Source organism: Oreochromis niloticus, linkage group LG6 (assembly GCF_001858045.2).
Source record: "Oreochromis niloticus isolate F11D_XX linkage group LG6, O_niloticus_UMD_NMBU, whole genome shotgun sequence".
NCBI lineage: Eukaryota > Metazoa > Chordata > Actinopteri > Cichliformes > Cichlidae > Oreochromis > Oreochromis niloticus.
The window spans coordinates 40,747,539-40,770,030 of NC_031971.2; the positions used below are offsets into that span (position 1 = coordinate 40,747,539).

The window sequence follows — 22,492 nt, forward strand, 5'->3', positions numbered from 1 at the left end:
ACAGTTTGTTGCCCCGAGGGCGTGTCGAGTCCCGCCCTTTCTCAGACTCATCCCTCACTTACAGCCGTCAGCTCGAGGCTTCATATCGGGGCTTTACTGCGTTACCATGGTGCCTACGTCCTGTTTGCTCACTTTGATGTGCCGTTTAGTTGAGTTTAAGAGAAGTGAGCACTTTGCCAGTTTTGGCCAATTAACTACAGAAGTGTTAACGACATCAGAAGAGTCTGGATGGATGAACAGCACAACAGGCCAGAGGAAAACTTTTACCTGTTCTTTTAAACTCTGTTTCCCACGAGCGATACGGAGTTCAACACTAACCTCTGTACACTTCAGGTCCAGGAAGGCCTCGCTCACTTGTGTCCACACACACAAAACACATCTTAAGATTACAAGCCGATGCGTTAAATGTTCTGACACTAACAATGAAGTCCATGATTTCCTTTTACTGCACCTCTGTCTCCTTTCAGTCCTGGAAATCCCCTCTCCCCCTTCTGGCCTGGTCTCCCAGGTGGTCCCACGATGGCTCCATGAGCTGTGGAGAACACACTCGGTGGTTAAAACACATCCACATTCTGCTGTACCATGCTGCTGCTATATGTTCTTTACTTTTTATGTATTCCACTAAATCAGAAACGTTGGTGTCAGAACCAAAAAGTCTGCTGTATCCTGGTGGACCCGGAGGTCCCGGTGGCCCCGGGGGTCCCTGGATGACACGTTCAGTGTCTCGGAGGAGACCACGAGCTGCAAAGAAACCGAGAAGGAGAGAAGTGTGAACCAGCAGTCCTTTCAGACGTGCTTTACTTTGGCCTGATAGTACAGTCACTCACATTTGATATATTCCACCAGATCTGTGGTGTTACCATGGGAATCAAGCCAGTGGCTGTATCCTGGATGACCTGGGGGTCCTGGGGGCCCTGGAGGGCCTTGGAAGACATGTCTGTACTCCCTCATAATGTCCCACATCACACCATGAGCTGCAGATCAAAGGAAACAGGGTGATACAAATGTCACGAATAAAGAGTGTTTAGCATTGTCTATTTAAAAAAAACGTCCAGCAGGGGGCAGCACCTCTGGATACAGTCCATTTACCATTTTATATACATAACCGTGCACTTCAGTGTCAGTTATAAAGGAAACCAAAGGTCAGGTTGACTTACATTTTAAGTATTCCACCACATCCATGACATTTTGTTGGGAACTAACCAATCGGGCCTCTCCAGGCATTCCTGGAGGTCCTGGAGGTCCTTGAACCACGCGCTCAGAGTTGCTCATGGCATCATGGAGCAGACCGTGGGCTGCATGATTTAAGAAAATGTGTTTAAACAGATTCAGTCTGAAGTCAGTCATATTTTTTATGAAGTGTGACTGCCACCTACATTTGATGTAATCAGTTACTTTGAGAGCCATACTGGAGTAGTCATCGGGCAAACCTGGCTCTCCCTTGTGTCCTGGGGGTCCAGGAGGACCTGGTGGACCAGGAATTCCAAACATGGCGGCACTCGCATCATCACCTGGAGGAAAACACAGCACAGTCTGAGTTCATTAAACTGTAGCCTCTTCTCTACCCACAATTCTCTGTAACACCTGTCACCATCTATTTCCCAAAACAGGTCCAGAACCAAAGATTATCTGGATTTGAAATGGGTGAAGCATTGCTCTAAACTCACTCTTGATATATTCTTGTAGTTCAGCTTTGAGTGCGTCTCTGTTGAGATGGTCAGCAAAAGTAACCAACCCACTGATTGGTCCAGGGGGTCCCTCAGGTCCAGGGGGTCTGGGTGGGCCTGGAGGACCTTTGAAAGCAACATCTGTAGGAGGACAGTGGAGAAGAAGACCAACAGTGAGACACAGTTTCTCTCTTTGAGAAGGTGGAGCGAAAGATTTTGGTCAAACTCACTTTGCAGGTAGTCACGAATGTCTGAGCTGATGTAGTTAAAAAATCCAGGTGGTCCAGGTGGTCCTTCTGGGCCAGGTGGACCTTGTGGGCCAGGGATACCCGGGGGACCAGGAGGCCCCTGAGGGCCAACTAAAGTTTGATACCCATCTAGTTGGATAATATATTTAATGGATTAATAATGGTATTAAATCACGGTGAACTTGAGGTGTCTTAAAGTCGACCCACTCAGCTGGGCTCTGGCTGTGGGGCAACATTGAACAAGACCTGTTTGTTTCACCCAGACCAAAATGGTTTGGCCTCAAGGTCAACCATTTGGTCTAACTGGAGAAATTAGTGATTCTGCTTCTTACCTGGTAAAAAGTTTCCAGGAAAACCAGGAGCTCCAGGTGGTCCAGGAGGTCCAGGAGGTCCAGGGACACCAAGCGCCTCCCTCTCTGCAGAGAGACCAGGATTATAGTCAGACACAACAGAGGACCTTATTGGTAGGACACCTGTAAGACTATCACACCTACCAGTCATCAAACTAAGGACACGTTCAGCCACCTCCTGCGTGTTAAAGCTGTAGCTGCCATAGCCTGGAGCTCCTGGAGGTCCCGGTGGACCCGGAGGACCAGCAATGTATCGCCTCACGTCCTCTCCTGGAAACAAATGAGAGGATTCATCACTTTTAGATTATCATGAAACAATTTTGTATTTCTTCCATTGTAGCAGATGTTACCTGTGTATCAGAGACTTACTCTGTAATAGGCTGATAATGTCATTGAGAGAGACGGAGCCAGGTGGACCCGGAGGACCAGGAGGGCCTGGGGTCCCATCATAACCTCTGCCTGACCCTGAAAGAGCAACAGTTCCAGACCTTCACTCCCACGTCTTGTGTACCATCCTGTGGAGCGTTATCATGTGATTGACCATACTGTGGATGTAGGCGATGACTCTGCTGGCGACATCATCAACCAGCCCGTCCACTGCATGTCCAGGTGTGCCTGGTGCCCCCGGAGGCCCAGGAGGCCCAGGAGGTCCAACAAAGTACTCTCTGATGCCACCACCTGATGTCAAAGCAGATTTATTCATCATTTTTATCCATATGTAGATACCAAGTTAAAATACCAGCTTCAAATATAGTTGCAAGCAGCGACAAAGTACAATGAAAGCTACAAGCGGCCATGCAGTTCAGCAGGGCGCCATGTCCAAAGCGAGGCTGAAAGCACTTTTTGCTTTTCGCAGCACCTCCCAGTGTTCAGGTGATGCTCATGAGGGGGTGACAAGTCCAAGATCGTGGATTGGAAAACGGAATCATGGCTCGGAAAATATTTAAACTCAAACAATAACAAAGTGGACATATGACACCTGACAGCTGATAGGACAACTTTTCATGTCTTGGTCTTAAAAGAATTATTTTTAATTATTGCCGCATCCTTTTTAGTTGCAGGATGTTTTGTGCCATCTTAAAATGTGATTCAAGTCCATGTACCAAATTGGAATTTGACAAATACTTCCCATTTTCCCAACTTTGTGGCTGATTTATGTTAGCTGTGATGGATGAGGACATTTAAAAATGAAAAATCTATACCCTAATATCTGCGAGGCTTGGCCCGAAGATCATCCATCCCAGTTTTATCCCAACTGTGGCGTTTTCTTTAATCCCGAATTTCACTGGTTTTGGATGCTTAAAATCAACAGTGTCGTCATTTGTATAAAGCAGTTCAAAGTTACATGCATAAACACAAGTCCAATTCTGGCCCATTGGTGGCGCTGGAGTGCCTGAGGCGCAGATAAAAACCAGCAAAAAACAGAAAATCAGGAACTTTTTGCCAAATTTGTTAATGTTTTTAAAGTGTCTGCCATGGACCCCAGGGGGAGATTCAAAGAACAAGAATTTGATGGAGATGGATAAGAAAAGGGAGAAGCAGCGTGCCTGCGCAGCTTTGCCAGTGCACAGCTTACTCTTAAGGAATTCTGCAATGCATGGGGTCAAACCAAGTGATCCAGATCCAGGACAATCTCTTCCAGGTGGACCGGGCGGTCCAGGTAGGCCTGGGGGGCAATGATTGAGCAAGCTACCTGGTGCGATAACACGAATTCCCAGAATGTCATTTACATGTAGACAATAAGCTCAAATATCAGTTTAAAAATATTTGCTAATAACAGAACATGCTACGTCTTCACCAAGAAAAACATGAGCGAGCAGCAGTAACGCTGGCCGAGCACTGACACTGACTTCTATACAGCCACAAGTTGTATAGTGTGCTGAACGCTTTCCAACCAGAGGAGTCGCCCCCTGTTGGTTGTTCAAAGGAAAGCATGTTTGAAACAGTAACATAATTCCTAATCTAACACTGTCAAACTCACACTGGAAAGGCTTTAAAAAGAAAAAAGGTCCAAACTAGATACAGAGCAACTAATGCCCGAGGGTTCTGAAAATTTGGGTTTGGTGTGCTAGCAGCAGCTAATCAGGCCTCTGGCAGAGACGAATAGGCTGTAAGTGAGGGCCTTCCTTTAATTATTTTACATCACCCTGGGACAAATTACTTCCAATAATGTAAAACTGTGAGACTTTGAAGATACATCACAGATATAACATATATAAGAAATGATTTTACCTGCGGAGACTCCTGGAATTCCTGGAGGTCCTGGATCTCCCATATCACCTGTGAAAGGAAACATAAATCAAATTAAAGTAAATTAGAGCCTCTTCTGAGCTGGAAGCACACGGACAGAAAGAACAACCAATGTGCAAACATAAAAAGGGAATGATATTGGAAAGCTCAATAAGCTCAAGAATGATTTGAATTTACCTTTAGGTCCCGGTGGCCCGTCTGGACCTGGTGGACCTTGAGGTCCAGGCTGACCTGGGAAACCTGCAATGAAAACCATTCATATTCAATCATAGCGTGACTGTTTGTTACTGACCCCAGAAATACCTCAGGGACACCTGAACAAATTGAGACAGTAAAAAGTTCCTGACATACCAACACCTGGGTCTCCGGAGCTTCCTGGAAGGCCTGGTTGTCCTGGTTCACCTGGAATAGTCACCATTACATTTAGACTGTCTGTGAAAACCTGGAGTTTCTAAAGTACGACGCAGTTTCCTCACCTTGGTACCCTTGTGGTCCTGGGTCACCTAAGATGAAAGAATTATAGAAAGCATTCAAACTTCAACACTGGCCAGTTAATTTCAAAGATTTTCAATCATCAATATTCATCTGGTCCTCTGCACCTACCCTGTGACCCTTTCTGCCCCGGGGGTCCTGGAGGTCCGGGTGGTCCAGCAAAGAAGGTTTCTGAGATACAAAGTAAAGTGCACCAAACGCCATGCAAAGACACCAGAGGACAGTGTGTTTTTTGTTATTAAATAACTGTTTGTGTGAAATTAGTTTTCTTTTACCAACCTGATGTCGGCACAAAGCTCCCAGGTGCTCCTTTCTCGCCTGGAGGTCCAGGTTCGCCGATACCTGTGAGGACACAGATCGGTTTAAGATGGAGAAAAACTGTTTTATCTGATGCTTCCAAAATCATCTTTTATGATGATGATCTATTTATTTATCTTTGTGTCCGTGGAGAAGAATACTTATTTACCTGGCTCTCCAGGAGGACCTCTGGGTCCTGGGGGACCCTCTTTAGGCTCACCTGAATGAAAGTAACATTTGCATAATCGTGAGTTTAATTTAAGCCACAATGTTTGAAATATTTGTATGTTACATATAGCTCTAAACATACCAGGAGGACCCTGTGGACCAGGTACTCCAGGAGGCCCTGGAGGTCCTGGTGGACCACGAGATCCAACCACTGAGGAAGTGTCTGCTAGGTAAGAAAACACAGAGGACATATTAATATAATATGTTTTTGCTGAAACCAGTAGCGGATTTGGTGAAACTAAAGAGTTCTGTACCGCTCACCTGGCTCCCCCTTCTGTCCCCTCTCTCCCTTTTCTCCTCGTTCTCCCTTAGATCCTAAATGATTTTATCACAGGAAAAAAATCAGTCCACATTTTTATTCCATCCCAAATGCTTCACATTGGACAAGATGGCAGATTTACCTGGTTGTCCTGGGATGCCAGCAGGGCCAATTGGACCTGACAGACCAGGTGGTCCAGCAGGACCTGGAGGTCCAGCTGGTCCTGGAGGTCCAGGGATGGCCACAGTATCAGAGCCAACTATACACAAAAAGAAGATAAACCAAAACCAAGTAAAGCTTAACAAGACCAAAAATGAACGAGATGTAGTGAGTGTAACAAAACCTGCTGTTCTTACCTGGAGAAATGACTTTGCCAGGTGTTCCTGGTTCACCTGAAACACAGCGTCACGTTAGGTTTCATCAAGCACCTATGCAGTCTAGACATATATCAACACCTCCTCCAGCTTTTGAGAAAACCACTCTTTAGTGTTTCATATATTTAAGAGTGTTAACAGAAAAAAAAACCGTAATTAATAAGTAACAGTATTTATTAATTTCTTTGAGTTTTTTAGGGGAACTTTGGCTCCAGTTTTATTCATTAGCGTAGCCTTATATGCTTTAAGGTTAAGAGCTCAAGAGCTTCTGCCCTGTTGGTCCAAACTTTTTTCATTTTCATAGGAAATAAATAAACTGACTAGAAAGAAAAGACGACCTCACCTTTACCACCAGGCTGGCCTGGGATTCCTGCAATACCTGGAACAACAGATCACAAACACAAAAGCAAAACATGATCATTTAAATATGTACATTTGAATTTGTAGCTTAGTTTTTGTATTTATATTATCATACCTGGGGGTCCCTGCAGCCCAGGGGGGCCTGGGAAAAAAAGTGTTATTGTAAGGCGTGAGAGAGGTTTTTATTTCAGGTTAGGTAATAACATTAAACCAAACATGTAACCAGTAACAGCATAGGACTTTTTGTGGACAGGCATTTGATACCTGGGGGACCGGCATCTCCAGGAACTCCAGGTGGTCCTCTGGCACCAGGAAGTCCTACTGAACCTGGGTCACCTACAGTTTAAACACAGATATTTTATACCATTTACAGCACTGTGTTCTGTAGTTATTCAGTGTTTGTCCAAACTTCTCACCTGCAATTCCTTTAGATCCCTTTAATCCTGCAGGTCCTTGAGGTCCAGGCTGTCCGGGTTCACCTTTGAAGATGACATTTTTAAGTCTCACTAGTTATTTCTTGCTTCGTATTGTAATAGAATAACCTCAACCCAACATACATATGTACTGCTAGCTTGCACTGGCTGACAACGTGGCGCGTCCTTACACACTTTTGGTAACTTTTAGTTCTACAAGCCAAACATGGTGGTGGGCAAAATATCAGCATTAAAAATGACTATTTTTAGTTATTCTTAAAGATGCAGAGTGAATCTGGGTGGGGCTAAAATATAAAACTAAACTGCCCCCTTCTGCGGACAGAGTCTTTTTACCCTTTAGCTGTAAAAGGCAGGCATTGTGGAAACCAGAGTTTGTGAACATCCTGGTGACCTTGACCTCAAGGTCAGAGGTCAATGTGTCTGAAACTGTCGTAGGATTTTCAAATATTTAATATTAGTTATGTGCTGGGGGTCACAGCAGAGAGGCCATGTGAGTGAACTCTTCATGTGTAACAGAATGACTGCGTGGCGGTTGTGGATCATAGACGTGTGCTGAGACACACCTGCCGGTCCACGTGGTCCCCTCTCTCCGTGGTCTCCTTTGATTCCCGGCAGCCCAGGTGTTCCTCGGTCCCCTGCGTTACAGACAGTGGAGAAAGGTGGGGTGATCAGGGAGTTGTCCAAAATGGATAAATGCTTATCCGTTAAGCAACTCAGTGCATTTAGGTACATGGACATGGTTGAGATGAGCTGCTGAAGATCAAACGGAGCACCAGAAGTGAGGAAAAAAGGGGATTCAAGTGATTTGGATCATGCCAAGGCTGATTGATAGGAAGGCACCAACTCAAAGAACTGCTCGTTAAAACTGAGCTATGCATGAATGCACAACAATCGTATTAAAGGTTCAGGCTGCTGGTGGTGATGTAGCCATGTGGGGATATTTTCTGGGCACCTTAGTACCAGCTGAGCACGCCACAGTGTACCTGAGTATTGTTACTGAGCCTTTATGACCGTAGCATAGCAACTGCATGGTGCTATCACCTTAACATGGACCAATATGTTAGTGAGACAAAGGATTTAAGCAGCAAAACGAAGTCCAACCAGGTATGAGCAAGGTATATCTAATAAAGTGGCCACTGAATGTACACATGGTCTATGGATTTTGGGTAATATTGTCACAACACACTTAGAAGTGTCAGCATCCCAGTTTATACACAAGTCTAAAAAACCGAAGAGAAACCGTCTACCTTTGGTTCCTGGAGGCCCCGCCTCCCCCTGGAATCCCTTTGAACCAGGAGCACCTGGATACATTTTGACAGATTTAATGAAGAAAAGACTGTTGGTCGATACAAATCAACACTTTTAATATAGATGTGAAACCGAGTCTTTACCAGGACTTCCTGCGGCACCCGGCTCTCCTGTGGCACCTAAAGCAGACAAGAAAAACATGCTTATAGCTGCTAATTAGCATTCAACCTAAAACCTGCTAAATAACATTTTTGATTCTTTGAATCTGAACTAATCTGGTCTGATCATCACAAGCTTAACGTTACCTTTTGGACCTGCAGGTCCAGCAATACCAGCAGGACCCGGTCTCCCTGGCTCACCTTGGAATCCTTTCAAAGCCAAAATACAATCAATAAATCCTCTCATGTATTTAGCTCGCTGACTTAATTGTATATATTTTCAAACCTCTGTCTCCTTTGGCTCCAAAGCCAGGTGATCCAGGTTCTCCTCGGGGGCCCACCGGTCCTTCCCGACCCCTCTGACCTTGTGGTCCCTCAGCACCTGGTTCACCTGGGCAAAAAAGAGGAGGAGTCAGGGTTTTTTTCCCTTTTAGTGTTGTCTTTACAAAAATTATTTAAAAAAATAAATATACCTGCACTTCCCTTTGGTCCCCTTGGTCCTTCCAAACCTGGGTGCCCGATCTGCCCAGGAAGACCTAAAGCAGTGAGACACCATAGAAGAAGTTTGTCGGCTCAGCGGGGAGGAAACACTACAACACATTAGTTCTGAGGCTTACCTGGAGGGCCAGAGGTTCCCATATCACCTGCAACAAAACAAGTGTCAGCAGCTAGTTCCACATATTACACTGCACGTTAGTATGTGTACCTAGAAGTACTCCTCACCTTTTTGTCCTAATGGCCCTGGGTCACCTGTAATGCAGAAGCCAAGACGATAAATACGAACAAAATATGAATTTCTAAATGATTTTTAAATGATTTCAAACATACCTTTAGGTCCCGGCTCTCCTCTCTCTCCTTTCAGTGAGTATGCCAGAGCTTCTAAACCCAAATAAAGTTTTCAGAATTTGTTAAATGTCCAGAAATGGTTGAAGACAGCTGATCAGTGTGTTACATTTTCACACCTCTTACAGATCCTGAGCGGAGCTCATCCCTGAGCAGCTGCTGTATGAGTCTTTCCAGGGTGGCCCTGTCCTGGACCAGGCTGTTTCCTGTGCCTCCGCCTGTGCCAGCACCATCCAGGTTGAGCCCGTTGTCGGAGTGGATGAGGGTTGAAGCGGCATTCTTCTCGATGTATGTGGATTCCACCCGCTCAGAGATTTTGTTGCCAGAAGACGTCAAGTGACTGACTGACGCAGATCTGGTGATGGCTTCCAGAACGTCCACGCGGCCTTTCAGGCGTCTGACTTCTTCACCTGTGAGACAAGACGCAGGCTGGCAGGTAAACCTGTGCAGATCACTCTCACAGACCCCTGTGATGGTGAAGTCTTTCCATCTTACCCAAAGCAATGAGTCCAAAAAGGACACTGAAGAGTAGCAACAGGCTGAGCAGGAGGCCCAGGAGCCACTGCCACCAGCTGCAGCAGGAGCAGAAGCCAAAACTGGACTGTTTTATGTCTTTTATATGGATGTCTGAGAAATAAAGAGATTCATGTTGTTTAGTCATATTGGATCTATTTTTACATACAAGATAAAAATAAACCTGCATTCTTTTTAATGGCCAGCAGGGGGCGACTGCTGCAAAATGAGTCAGATTTTTACAAAAGTCCGGTTTTGTGATTTCAATTCAATTCAAAAGTTTAAGACCGTCTGAAAAATGGCCAAAAATCCTATTTTGTATGTTTGGATCGTAACAAGGTTCCAAGTAGAGCTTCAACATGCAACAAGAAGAAATGGGAGTGACACAAAACATTTTTTCTAGCCATTTATTGAAAACAGTGCTTAAACTGAAACAGGCTGTTTTAAAACTGATCAAAAGTTTAGGACCACATCTCCAAAAAACCTGTAAAGCCCCCAAAACAGAAATCAAAGTTCCAAACATGAACTCAGTCATGAGCAGCTCCACTGTTATTGATGATCACCTCAAAAATTCGTTGCGGGATGCTTGATTCAAGCGTTTCCATGAGGTGAGGGGGAACAGATGTCTGCACAAAGGACATCTACTGTCTGGAACTGTTGTCCATTTTGGTAACCTTCCCTTGCCATCCATCCTGAAAGGTTCTCAGTTGGATTTAGATCAGAGGAACACGCAGGATGGTCCAAAAGAGTGATGTTATTCTCCTGGAAGAAGTCTCTTGTTCTGTGGCACTGTGACCCTGCTCCTGCAGTTCAACAACCCGACCACGTTCTAAAAGGTAACGTTTTTTTGGCTTTGCCATCAGAACATCATGGCAGTGTGACTACCTGACAGAAAATGACAATGAATCCACATTTTGCAACAGCCTGCTTCAGTTTAAGCGTTATTTTCAATAAATTGCTCAGAAAATGTTTTGTGTCACTCCCATTTCATCTTGTTGGATGTTGAAGTTCTACTTGGAACCATGGTAAGACAACATATGATATTTTGTCATTTTTCAAGTGGTCCCCGTTGGAGACAGTGGGAAGGAAAAACTCCCTTTTAAGAGGAAGAAACCTCCAGCAGAACCAGGCTCAGGGAGGGGCGGGGCCATCTGCTGAGACTTCCATCTGAAACTTCAGATGAACTAGGAGACCTCCACACAGACCCAGGCTAGCAGTTCCCAGTGCACACGTTAAGTGTTTCACTTTGTAGCAAACAGCTGAGGATGTGTGGGTAACATCACACCCTAAATCTAAATCTGCAGGAGTTTATTAAGACTGTTAATATACCTGCATAGGTGGCTTTGTCTTTAGTCCCAGCTTTCAGGTTCGAAGCTACGACAGAAACAGAGATGACATTAATAAGTGCAAACCAGTCGTATAATCTATGTGACAGTTGTCCAGCCTACATTCTGTTCCTCTGTCCACTGTGCTGAAGGATTTCAGTTTCTCAGTCTTCAGGGTGTCATCAGAGAACAAAGCTGCAACACAGGTCAATGACACCTGATCAAGAATTAGATCTTCAGGACCATTCAAATAATAATATATCTACAAAAGCCAAACACAGCTGTGCTTTAGACATTCTATCTTCAAATTTAACCCCCAAGATTTTTAGTTTGTGTTACCGGGTAAACTGGCAGGTGCAGCAGACATGAACTGCTTCCCGGTGTCTTTGGCCACAGCGAGCCGCTCTGTCTGCTTGATTGGAGCGTTCTCCTTCTCCGTGAGCACAAACTTAAAGTCTTTCCCCGAGGCCTCGTCACTGATGGGGCTGCTGGGTCTCACTGTCAGACACAGACAGCGAGACATTCGTGTCAGTGATGACCTGTGCCTAATTAAATATCTAGAATCTTTTTCACAGCCAGCAGCTGGAGCGTTATCTTCGTCGTGTCCTCACCGGCGGCTGTGATCGTTCCACAGACGTTCTTCTGCACGCCGTAAACTGTGAAGAGACAGGAACACGTCCTCATTTAACAGGGAGAGGGCAAAGCTGTGAGCTAATGTGTTCAGGTGCTTTTTACTGTCATGTGCACGTCTAGGAGGTGAAGTGGGACAGACTGGATAAAGGATCAGTGCTTCACCTATGTGTGTGTTGGCTGCAGTGGGAGAAAGGGTAGTGGGAGTGGGACTGGTCAGGTTATTCTGCACGCCGTACACTGGAGCTGAAACAGAGTCAAACAGCGTCGTTATCCGGTGACAGCGTGAAGCTCAGCATTGAACGCTGCGCTGAAACACGGCAGGAAAAGGCTCACCGGAGCTGCCGCTCTGCACCGGAGACGGGCCGCCGTTCACAGACGGAGAGCCGAGTGTCAGGTTGTTCTGGACTCCTGTACGTGACAGAACAGCCTCATTAGTCCATCTGCCACAGACGGCAAAGAAAAGGCTTTAAAAGCCTGCACAGGTCTACAGCAGAAATATGCAGTGCAGGGCGACCTGAGGGAGAACATCACAGTACTTTGTTACTGCCAGAGGAAATGATGATACATAAAAGGTATTTTCATTCATTTTCTGACATACTTCAGGTACCTCAGTTCATCTATAGCAGGGACATGCATGCAGCATGTAATATATGGAGTGTGTTTTAATGCCCAGCAGCTTTAATAACCGTCTATCGATGTTTTCAGTAAACAAAGGTTTACAAAAGGTTTGCTGGAGCTTATTTTATGAGTCATTTTTCCCTTTGTTGTCTTTGTTTCCTTGCATCACATTATTGTGATTAAAATCATCTTCATCATCTTCCTTTTTAGTTTTGTAAAGTCTTCAGCTTTTTCTTTTTGTTTAAAGTAAATTTTAAATAAAGTCTCTGAATATGTTCAATATTTAAGATGATTTTATATTAAAACATTTATAAAATAAAAACAAGCTTTTATAGATTTTTCTTTTCAGAAGTAAACAAAACTGCCTCACGGTTTGTTTATAAACAGTGTTTATACAAATATTATTTTTTTATTAAAGTAATCAAAGTCTTCAGATAATGTTTGAGTCGTGAATGTTTTCATTTTTCTTCACCAAAGTAAACAAACCTTTTTTCTATGCGGGTGTATTACAAAGACAGATCAGTGGCTTAAGCTTAAGTTGAACTCCTGTCGGGATCACCATGGTAACTCATGCTGAACAGACGAGCTGATCTGGAGCAGAATTTTGAAATTGTGTGGATTCATGTTTATTTTTATTTACTGTTGCTGGAGGAAGACATCAGCAGATCCATACAGAGCGTGAAGCAGAAAGTTCGGCCTAACAAACAAAGATCGTGACCTCCATCATGACGCCGTCCTCTCTGAGGCGTACAGAAACCCTGCCTGTCACTGACCTGGCTGGTAGAGGCTGCTCAGGTTGCTGTGGTTGGGGTTGTACATGTAGCTGCTCACAGACGACCCACTCCACAGGCTGCCGTACTGATCTAACAGGGAAGAAAGACAAGAGGAGATATTCATCCACTGACCTCCTCCTCACATGAGAGACATGTTTGGGCCTAACTGGGCCTCCTTTCAGCCCTCATTGCTCGGTTGCAGCACTGACAAAGGTTGCATGGGCTCAATGTGATCCAAATGTCACATCTGACAAATATAAGTTGGAACTTTGGTTGAGTTCCAGCAGTCAGATCCATCCTGGATCAATCCTCTCAATCCAGGCCGGTTGTTGCCCGTCTAAAGCTTGTGTGTAGAGGTGGGCAACTCCTGAGGTCCATCTGTGCATCATCTCAGAGTTTAAATTGCTACACGAGTGACATGTGAGGCCTTTAAAGTGATCGAACCTGCACCGGAGCTGTCAGGCAGGGTCCTCGGTTCCACGCTGGCCTTCTTGGGGATGGGCAGCGTGTTGTTAGGGGACTGGGTGGGGCTGATGCCGGTGGAGCGGTTTCCTCTCAGCAGGCGCTTCACGTCGTCCAGCTCCGTCCCTGAAGCACAGGAACCGGTGCATTTGGACCAAACAGAGGATGATGACTGATGAATGAATGCTTTAGTGTCTGGATGTGTGATGGAGGGTGATACTCACAGCTTCCTGTAGGAGAAGCGCTCTGGAGCCGGACTCTGATCTCACTCTCTGAAAGCAACCCAAACTAATCAGCTGACCTTTAACCTGATACATTTAGACTAAAACAAAACTGAGCCGTGCTTCATTTTTATTGTTCACGTGGTTTCAGCATGTCAGAGCGTACCTCGGCTCTGAGTTCTCCCTCTGGTGACAGAAGTGGATGGTGCGCTTGAACTGCCTGTAAAAAAAACAAACAAACTCCGAAAATCTGTTATAGTGTAAACTCCAGCTTTTAATCTGAAATTCAAGCATAAACTCACCATAGTCCTTCCTGTTGTACTCTGGAGACGAGTTTGGACTCGAGCTTTCTGAAACATAAAATTAAAGAATTAATTATTAGAAAGCTGGACTTCCTGTTCCACAGGGGGCGCTATCGAGACCGTCCAGCATGAACGAGAACCTGAAGAGTCCAAACAGATATTTTATATTCTTTTGTTTTTCTGGAAATGTCCATCATGGTTCAGTAGACGTGTTTTAGACAATAGTTAAAGCTCAGTTTCTTTTTTACAGTTTGAGCTGATGTAAAATCGTTTCTGTGAGTGAAAGTCATCGCAGCAGCAGAGGGATGGGAGCTGCATCCTCCTGACAGCATCACCACAACCAGCCGTGGAAGTTTCTGCTGGGCTTTAACTACTAACACCTGCTGACTGTTAGACACTGAATACAGAAACACCGACACTGCAGTTCCTCAAATGACCACTTGAGGCTTCCGGTCTCGATGAAGGTTCCAGGTTTCCTAACAAGCTTAGAGGTTCAGTTTTTTTTTACCTCTTACATCTGGATACTGACGTGTTAATCGATGTCTGGTCGACTTCAGCTGCATCTTTTTAATCTGTCTGATGCAATAACATCTAAATATACCCACTTCATGCTTGCAGTGAACAAAATGCTCTGCTAATGACTTATTTCAGCTGGACAAATAATTAATATTATGTTCGCGAAGCTAAAATAAAAAGTCTTAGGAGCTTAAAGAGAAAGTGACCGGACGTCTTTGAGTTTGTTGAAGACGTTTCACCTCTAACCCGAGAAGCTTGTTCAGTTAGAATAAATGTGATAGTTTGATTTTTTTCTAGTAAACAGTGTAAATAATTATTTTAGCTGTTTAGCTTCATTCACTCGAGGATTAGCCTGCCAGCGCCCCCTGCTGCAACTCAGACCAAACTGCAGCCAGTTAATGTGTGAAGGCTGAACCTTCAATGATTCAGGCTGTTTATGACTTTAGCTGATTTCTGTGATGTTTTTATTAAAAAACATTAATTTTATTAAAGTGATTTAAAATGTTTACTATGACTCGTCATGTTTTTTTCTACAGAAACTGGTCGATTGCTGAAAAATGTCTGTTTTTACTTTTTTGGCGCTGATTGTAATTTGCTGGTACTGATTCCATAACTAAGCATCTTATTTTGAAATACACATTTTTTCACGTATCTCAGTAACATAAAGCTGGCTTATTACTGCTTATTGGGGTGGCTGTAGCTCAGGTGGTAGAGCAGGTCAGCCACTAATCAGAAGGTCGGTCGTTCGATCCCAGGCTGCTCCAGGCTGCATGCCAAATATCCTTGGGCAAGATACTAACCCCATGTTTGCCTACTGGTGGTGGTCAGAGGGCCCGGTGGCGCCAGTGTCCGGCAGCCTCGCCTCTGTCAGTGCGCCCCAGGGCAGCTGTGGCTACAATGTAGCTTGCCATTGCCAGTGTGTGAATGTGTGTGTGAATGGGTGAATGACTGAATGTAGTGTAAAGCGCTTTGGGGTCCTTAGGGGACTGAGTAAAGCGCTATACAAATGCAGGCCATTTACCATTTACTCTGACCCTCACCGTCAAAGGCCTCTGACAGCGCTGCAGCCATGGTGGTGATGCTCTTCCTCTCCTTTGAAGCAGGTGAAGAAGTGAACACGGAGGAGGAGGAGGAGCCCCTCTTCGCCTCCCCTGATCTTCCTGAGCTGTAGCCGGGCTTGTTCACGGTGGAAACTGTCACGGCACCCAAACCTCCGTCCCTTTTGGCCCCCTCTCTGCCACCGCTTCCTGCACTGTAGGACATGTTTGAGGAGCCTGTTGCAGCCCTGAACTCTTCACCCGACCCCGACGCCTCCCAAGCCTCTGAAACCAGAGACCCTCCGCCTGAAGATGCAGCGGAGGAAGCTCCTACAGAGGTGGTGCTGATTCCCTCACTGGATGTGGTCGCTCCAGAGCCTCCTGGTGCAGCTCCACCACCTGACCCACTGACACCCAGCGATGGATCACCTGAAGGCAAAGAGACTGGAGACAAACAGCTTAGTTAAAACTAAATGAATATTTTTTTCCTTCTTTAATCTTTGTTTTTCTTGTCATCAGTTCAGTCATTTATCAAACTGTCTGCCTGCCGCGACCGAGCCAGGCGAGAACTGCAAGACCGAACTGGCAGAGTTCATATTTGACCTTTAATTTAAAAAAAGAAGAAAAGTAATAACATTCCTCAGATGATCCTCTGCTTCCCTCTCTGTGTCTCAGCATGCTTTAGGACTGTGAGCCCTGCAGCCTCAGGTGTGATTTATGCCAGGCACACAGCAGGTGCTGCCCACAGTCATCGTCTCTATTTCTATTAAAAATGATAAGCTGTCAGCTGCCGCCGACCAGCCTGTGCCAGGAACAACACAGGAACACAGCAGCATCACTCTCAGTCTGTACAGAGAACGGTGCCAGTTATGAAGACCTGTCATCTGAACACCTTTCAGGTCTTCTTTAGTTTCACAGCTCGCAGTCGTGCTGCTGTGGTTCAGCTTCATGTTCTTCATTTTACACATCGTTAGAAAACACTGAAGTGAACAAAGTGAAGCATTTAGCTTCAGCACAAGTACAGCATTGATGTGGCAGCAGCTACACATGCTTTGTTCTGCAGGTACTACTCCAAGAAAAAAGATGATGATTCCCGAGGCTCAGGTTTGGATTTGGATGAGCCGAGAGCTTCTGTGTTGGCACCTGTGGTGCGATGAGAGGATCCATCCTTGCCAGATGTTCAAGTTTATCCTTCAGCTGGATGATTTTTGAATCTCAAACAATGTTAAAGATGTGGTTGTAAATTTCTGTCTCCTAAATCTTCAGTCTGGTTCAGTTCCAGCCGGAGACGTGAGCCTCCTGTGGGCTTCTGTCACAGGGCACCGGTTTAAAACCCACGTGAGCCGCGGAAATCTTGTTCACTGAAAGTCTGAAAAGTTGATTTTGGTGAACCGAACAAACTTTCTGTGGTTTCCTGGATGACTGAGCATCGAAACACTGACCGAGAGCCGACTCTCCTTTTCATGGATTTCTGTAAACCAGGTTTTGTTGATTTGTGGCCACTTGGAGGCGACAGAAACGAGACAACAAACAACATTTAGTTTCTTCATAGGAAGTTTTTGAGTTAACTCTTTTACATGTTCAAGTTTCCACTGCAAAAATAAAACGATGATGAATGTGCTAAAGCAGAGTGGATACGGACTCAAAACCAATAAAAACATGTTATGATGATAACTGTGTGATAACTACAGGATAAAAATGTTTTTCTTACTCTTTTGTCTCCAAATGGAGAGAAAATGATTCTAAAAACAACTTTTGTTTATTCCTGTAACCTGATGATGATTAATGTGTTTGATGTGATTTGTTTCGTCTCCATGGATAATGACTCTGGAGTTATTGATTGATATCCACATGAAAGTAAAATCATCTAAACTTACTCGGCGACGTCAGTCGAGCAGTCTTTGGTGGTTTTCTGAAGACTGTGAAGAAATATTTAGTCGTTAATACGTCGTCTCTGATGTCCTCACAGGATTTTCCACCATGTTTCCCAAAATCCTGACAGCCTTTATCGTGCATTCACATTCAGTCCAAAGATGATAAATATATTCTCAGCTGTGATTCGATTAAACTGAGTTTCTTTTATCCAACCAGCTGCATTTCAGAACAAACCTCTCTGGTCTTACCTTTGTTTGCGGCGCCTCCGCCTGAGCCGACCGTCCTCGCCGCTGTCGACCTGTCCATCCAACGCTAACTGCTGCAACAACACACATGCTGCTGCAGTCAGTCCACAACAAAGCAGCTCTCGTATTGTGTGAGAGATGAAAGAGCACGACTCGTAAAAAGCCTGATTTTCTTACAGTGAAGTGGACTCTGCTGCACGCCTGAGGCCGTATTTGCACACTGATATTTCTCTGAGCTCGTGTTTCTCTCCTTTGTGTCTCTGGTGGAAAAAGCTCTTTAGAATGATTGAAAGCGGCTGAAGCTCTGCAGAAAGGACGCAGCTCTTTGTTCCCCTGATAAATGTGGCTTTGCTTTTAACAGATGGGACGAATGTAGAAAAACAATCCTCAACAAAACTGAAGCAGGTCTGAGGTTTTACTCATGAACTGGGAGGTGGCATCAAAGGTTTTCCAACAGGCCAACAAATGGACTGAAAACACCTGAATTCTCCTCAACTGAAATAATTTAAAGTGCTCCAGAATCAATGCTGAAAACAAACCACTGTGGCCCATCTGTCATCTGATGGAGGGAGAAGAACCGAGGACTGAGGCAAACAGGATGAACTCAAACCCAAAAGTTTAAAGTTTACAGAATCCAAAAAAGCACAAAGGAAGGCACAGAGAACTCTGAAAGCAGAGAGAGGAGACCGTTCATACAGAGAAAAGAAGAGAGGGAGCTCGGAGAAGAGCGCGTGAGACACAGTCAGGGAATCAAAGACAGGAAGACTCGAGGAAGTGCGACTATTAAAGACAGGAAGTGAAACCTGGAGGACACAATCCCTGACAGCATCATCAAAACTAAAAAACAAGGTGATCTGTGTGTCGTGTTAAAGAGACGTTAACTGAAGTTAAAGACGGGTCGGGCTGTACTTTTACACGATGGCGCTCTGAGTCGGCGTAACCTTGGAGACGAGTGCAGAGAGCCTTTAACCTCCTAAGACCCGAACTCTTTCATGGCACGCATTTTTAATTCCTCTTCATCAGACTGGGACCTGATGAAGAGGATTTTAGGCGCTTGTAGAGCAAAATGTAGTATTTGATGTGATGTCACATATGTGGACGCCAGGTCCTAGGAGGGGATGCCACACTCACTTTACACGGTGGCACACATACAGCCCACTGTGACCTTCAGTGGGTCAGACTGGGGAAAATCCACTTCCTGTCAGTGTAAAGTAGGTTATCTGCACATTTGGTCCCCAACATATCGCAATACAAGAAAAGGAAGTGCCAACAGTACGTCTCAGTTTTTATTAGATAAAGAAATCCTGCTGGTAATGTACAGGCCACACTGTCCTGTTTCATTTATTTACGGTGGACAAAAAGGATGTTTCTGCAGAAGACTGTAAACAGGAACTTTCTGTATTTAGTTTTTTATCTTTTACTTCATTACTGTAGCTTTGATCTCGTCAGTAAAACAAGCTGTAAAAGTCATGAAAAGACAGTTAAAGTCCAGAATTCCTCGTTTACGTGTCTTGATGCTGCTCAGCCATCCAGGTAAGGAAACGCTGATTCTGTTCATCTGGACGTAACTTTGTCAAAGCTGAAGAAGTGACTGAGATCAGTGACCAAATGTCTCTCTCACTGAAAACGTCCAGATGAACAGAGTTGACTTCCTGGCCGTCGTCCTTCATGTTTCCAAAGCCAACTGTGCGATCTACTGTACAATATAAAGCGCCTTGAGGCGACTTTTGTTGTGATTTGGCGCTATATAAATAAAATTGAATTGAATTGAATTGTTTCTTCAGTTTTTTTTTTTTTTTTTAAACACAAGAATTACAAACAGCTTTAATATATAAAAATACTACCTCAAGGCTTTGGTGTAAGAACATTTTTAAAGCACCTCATAATTCATCCTGTGAGTTTCCAAACATTTAAAAATAGCAAAAAATCCTGGCACAACTTCACCTGCTTCCAAGGTGCATGGAGAACTTTAATAATTGACCAACGCGTTTGGGCTTGTGGCCGATGGACATCCTATGACCCTGATGAAGGCCACAAGCCGAAACGTGTTGGTCAATTATTAAAGTTGTTCTTCTTTCCTCAAGTGTTGCTGGAGTTCCTGTTTTTTTAAACATTTAAAAATACTCCGACTGTGTCGGGACGTTCACAGCATCACATGTAGGAAACTCTGGGTCATTTGAAGAGAAGCAGAATCAACATGTACTACCTTTATATACCTTTTAAAATAATCCATCTTCACTCATTTCTAAAAAAATACTCTGAGTATAATTTGTTCTGCAGTACTTTGGTTACTTCCTTGTTCTTCTGAGCCCACATTTTTAAAATCTGACATTAAACCCTAAACTGAATTAGGAAGCACTGCTGATGGTTCTTTCTTCCAAATTATGAAATGTAAACATTCAAGGTTTTCTTAGAATAAAACATATTTAGAGACGGTCTATTAGGAACACCTGGACTGATTAACTCCTCACTGCTGCGCTTTTTATCATCAACTCAAAAACATCTTTAAATTCAGACCCAAAACGAACAGGCTCTGTGGGTCAGAGATGCTCGGAGAACTTGTAAAGCGACATTTTAACTTCGGCCTATCTGAAAATAACATCCTTACATCATAATCAGAGTCAATAAAATTCTGATGTGACAATTCTCAAATATTACACGACAGATGAATGCACTGTAATCACAGCAGCCTCGTCACTGAGATCGCGTCGCGCTGTCAGATGGCAACTTTCATTCTCTGATTGTGTCTGAGAACTAAAACTTATTTGGCTTCATTTAGGAAACGACAGAGTTCAGGATGAAACAAGTGCTTTCACAGCAGTTATCCTGCAAAGACAAGATCTCATCTACCCTCAGAGCGTCCACACCTCACTTCCTCGCAGGCCTTAAAGAAGGAAAAGTTAAAAAATGGTGGCCTCGAGTGTTTTTGTCACTAATGCCAAAATCTGGTGCCTCCAGCTCAGCTGATGTGTGAAGCTGATTGGACAACAATGTTTCACTGATGCCAGAGAAAGTGACAGGCTGGTCCGAACAGGAGCTTCTGTAAACAGCTTCTGGATATCTGAGTGCTGCTCAGCCCTCTCGGCATCAGCAGCCTTCTGCAAACCCAGACCAACACATGATGCTAAACCGCTGGACCTTTGACCAGAGGGAGATGTTTCCACTGTTTCAGATGACTGGGCATCTTTTTGGAAATAAATGATCTTGATATAACAGGAGAATCTATTAACGGGACAGAGTGTAACTCACACTCCCCCCAAACCTCCTGCAAAGGCTGCACATGTGTCCCTGCACAGTTTAACAGCTCAGAGGAAAGTGCTGACAAACACATGAGATTCAGATCTGCTCATAACAACAACCTGATTACACTTGGACAGCGATGCTACATGAACACATGAAACTCTTCATCCACTTTAAATACATACATATATAAACATTGTAATTCTTCTTGTTTTTGTAATACACAGAGGGTCTGAGCTTCTCCTCAAACATTCACTTAAGTTAAAAAAGTTATTTTTCACTTTCTAACAAACCCTAAAGCTTAAAAATAATATTTTCTATTAATTTTTCTCAGATGAACCAAATGAGTCCGTCACAGGCTGGTGCTCTGATCAGGAACACACAGGTGAACCAGCAGCCTCAGTCTCACCTGAGAAACGCTGAAATAAAGAAAGTAAAGATGAAGGTTTACTTTACCTCTCAGCTCGTTTGTGCTAAACCAGTGCGTCTCATCCTCCTCAGCACAAATAAAGAAGACGTGGAGTCCAGGTGCTGAAGGGGAGCGATGTGCATGCATGCGTGTGTCTGCAGAGTTTATGTATTAGCTTTGTGTGACTCACAGCTTCATCCGACAAGTTCCAACAAAGTCAAAGCTGCTTTCATTTCAGAGCCTGACAGGCCGCCCGAGGCAACGGGAATCAAAGTTTTACACACTCGCATTAATGCAGCGAGAGCCGCTCAACAACATGCTGCACAAATACACTACTAATGCATCGACTTACAGCTGTGATTAAACCTGTTTGTGGCGAACAGACTGAAAGTTTTTATGTTGGATTAAACAAAACAAAAATGAAAGCAGGGAAAAATCGTCCACTCACTGAAATGTGTCATTAAAAATGGCAGCAGGAAACTTTGTGCACAGAAAAAGTGCTAAAACTGCACAGCAGGTAAACATGCACAGATCTTCTCGGTATAAGTGCTCGTGCACGTGTTTACGTGCTCGTGCACGTGCAGCGGGCCTTACAGCTGCAGTGAAGCCTCCCGACTCTTTTTATTCTCAGTGAAGCAGAGAAACGCAGCTCACAACATGATCTCCACCAGCATAGTTCACACCAGGAATTATGAGAAATATTCACGCGCTTTTCATTTTTGTGTATATGCTTGTAGGCCACTTTATTAGGTACACCAAGCTGGTACCAGGTTGGACCCTCTTTTAAAAGCCTCTTCAGTCCTTCGTGGCACAAACTCACTGAGGTGCTGCAAACATTCCTCTGACACTCTGACCCATGTTGACATGATACCATCACACAGTTATAAATGATGTGAAGCTGTCGTTCCACCTCTGTGGACTGTGGAGGCCGTCTGAGCACAGCAAACTCATCGTCATGTTCAAGAAACCGTCTGAGGTGATGAGAGATGTGTGTGCTGTCCTGGAAGCAGCCAGCAGAGGATGCTACACTGTGGCCACGGTCAGCAACAACACTCGGGTAGGTCGTGCTGTTAAAACGATGCTCAGGAGGTGCTGAAGGGCCCAAAGTGTGCCAG

The 22,492-nt window shown here is 44.4% G+C and overlaps 2 protein-coding genes across 16 annotated transcripts in view; one reads left to right on the forward strand and one right to left on the reverse strand.

The window, feature by feature from the left end:
* The window catches only part of LOC100707400 (high mobility group protein B2), a 642,043-nt gene that overhangs the window by 433,275 nt on the left and 186,276 nt on the right, over positions 1-22,492 (forward strand). The window lies entirely within an intron of this gene.
* LOC102082624 (collagen alpha-1(XVII) chain) overlaps positions 1-22,492 on the reverse strand; it is a 53,950-nt gene that overhangs the window by 1,850 nt on the left and 29,608 nt on the right. Inside the window, exons 1-55 of one of the 15 annotated variants that reach the window (XM_025908403.1) lie at positions 21,425-21,513; positions 17,906-17,988; positions 17,732-17,799; positions 17,486-17,527; positions 15,612-16,052; positions 14,056-14,103; positions 13,920-13,973; positions 13,757-13,804; positions 13,515-13,658; positions 13,071-13,160; positions 12,013-12,087; positions 11,842-11,922; positions 11,658-11,702; positions 11,386-11,544; positions 11,170-11,241; positions 11,051-11,095; positions 9,704-9,835; positions 9,328-9,618; positions 9,194-9,244; positions 9,089-9,115; positions 8,983-9,009; positions 8,839-8,901; positions 8,652-8,756; positions 8,513-8,575; positions 8,351-8,386; positions 8,207-8,260; positions 7,523-7,594; positions 6,942-7,004; positions 6,790-6,861; positions 6,641-6,667; positions 6,509-6,544; positions 6,148-6,183; positions 5,934-6,050; positions 5,794-5,847; positions 5,615-5,698; positions 5,474-5,524; positions 5,287-5,349; positions 5,119-5,178; positions 4,992-5,018; positions 4,867-4,917; positions 4,693-4,755; positions 4,498-4,545; positions 3,842-3,958; positions 2,812-2,943; positions 2,635-2,730; positions 2,410-2,535; positions 2,248-2,331; positions 1,898-2,044; positions 1,668-1,808; positions 1,377-1,511; positions 1,158-1,295; positions 828-974; positions 607-741; positions 452-532; positions 319-354 (exon numbers count right to left, since the gene is read on the reverse strand). In XM_025908403.1, coding sequence (XP_025764188.1) covers positions 319-354; positions 452-532; positions 607-741; positions 828-974; positions 1,158-1,295; positions 1,377-1,511; positions 1,668-1,808; positions 1,898-2,044; positions 2,248-2,331; positions 2,410-2,535; positions 2,635-2,730; positions 2,812-2,943; positions 3,842-3,958; positions 4,498-4,545; positions 4,693-4,755; positions 4,867-4,917; positions 4,992-5,018; positions 5,119-5,178; positions 5,287-5,349; positions 5,474-5,524; positions 5,615-5,698; positions 5,794-5,847; positions 5,934-6,050; positions 6,148-6,183; positions 6,509-6,544; positions 6,641-6,667; positions 6,790-6,861; positions 6,942-7,004; positions 7,523-7,594; positions 8,207-8,260; positions 8,351-8,386; positions 8,513-8,575; positions 8,652-8,756; positions 8,839-8,901; positions 8,983-9,009; positions 9,089-9,115; positions 9,194-9,244; positions 9,328-9,618; positions 9,704-9,835; positions 11,051-11,095; positions 11,170-11,241; positions 11,386-11,544; positions 11,658-11,702; positions 11,842-11,922; positions 12,013-12,087; positions 13,071-13,160; positions 13,515-13,658; positions 13,757-13,804; positions 13,920-13,973; positions 14,056-14,103; positions 15,612-16,052; positions 17,486-17,527; positions 17,732-17,789 — 4,690 coding nt within the window. In that variant the 5' untranslated portion in view covers positions 17,790-17,799; positions 17,906-17,988; positions 21,425-21,513. Of the gene's footprint in view, positions 1-318; positions 380-451; positions 533-606; positions 742-827; positions 975-1,157; positions 1,296-1,376; positions 1,512-1,667; positions 1,809-1,897; positions 2,045-2,247; positions 2,332-2,409; positions 2,536-2,634; positions 2,731-2,811; positions 2,944-3,841; positions 3,959-4,497; positions 4,546-4,692; positions 4,756-4,866; positions 4,918-4,991; positions 5,019-5,118; positions 5,179-5,286; positions 5,350-5,473; positions 5,525-5,614; positions 5,699-5,793; positions 5,848-5,933; positions 6,051-6,147; positions 6,184-6,508; positions 6,545-6,640; positions 6,668-6,789; positions 6,862-6,941; positions 7,005-7,522; positions 7,595-8,206; positions 8,261-8,350; positions 8,387-8,512; positions 8,576-8,651; positions 8,757-8,838; positions 8,902-8,982; positions 9,010-9,088; positions 9,116-9,193; positions 9,245-9,327; positions 9,619-9,703; positions 9,836-11,050; positions 11,096-11,169; positions 11,242-11,385; positions 11,545-11,657; positions 11,703-11,841; positions 11,923-12,012; positions 12,088-13,070; positions 13,161-13,514; positions 13,659-13,756; positions 13,805-13,919; positions 13,974-14,055; positions 14,104-15,611; positions 16,053-17,485; positions 17,528-17,731; positions 17,803-17,905; positions 17,989-21,424; positions 21,772-22,492 lie in introns of those variants that run through there. The other 14 variants (XM_019360510.2, XM_019360513.2, XM_019360507.2 and 11 more) reach the window with 14 other exon arrangements.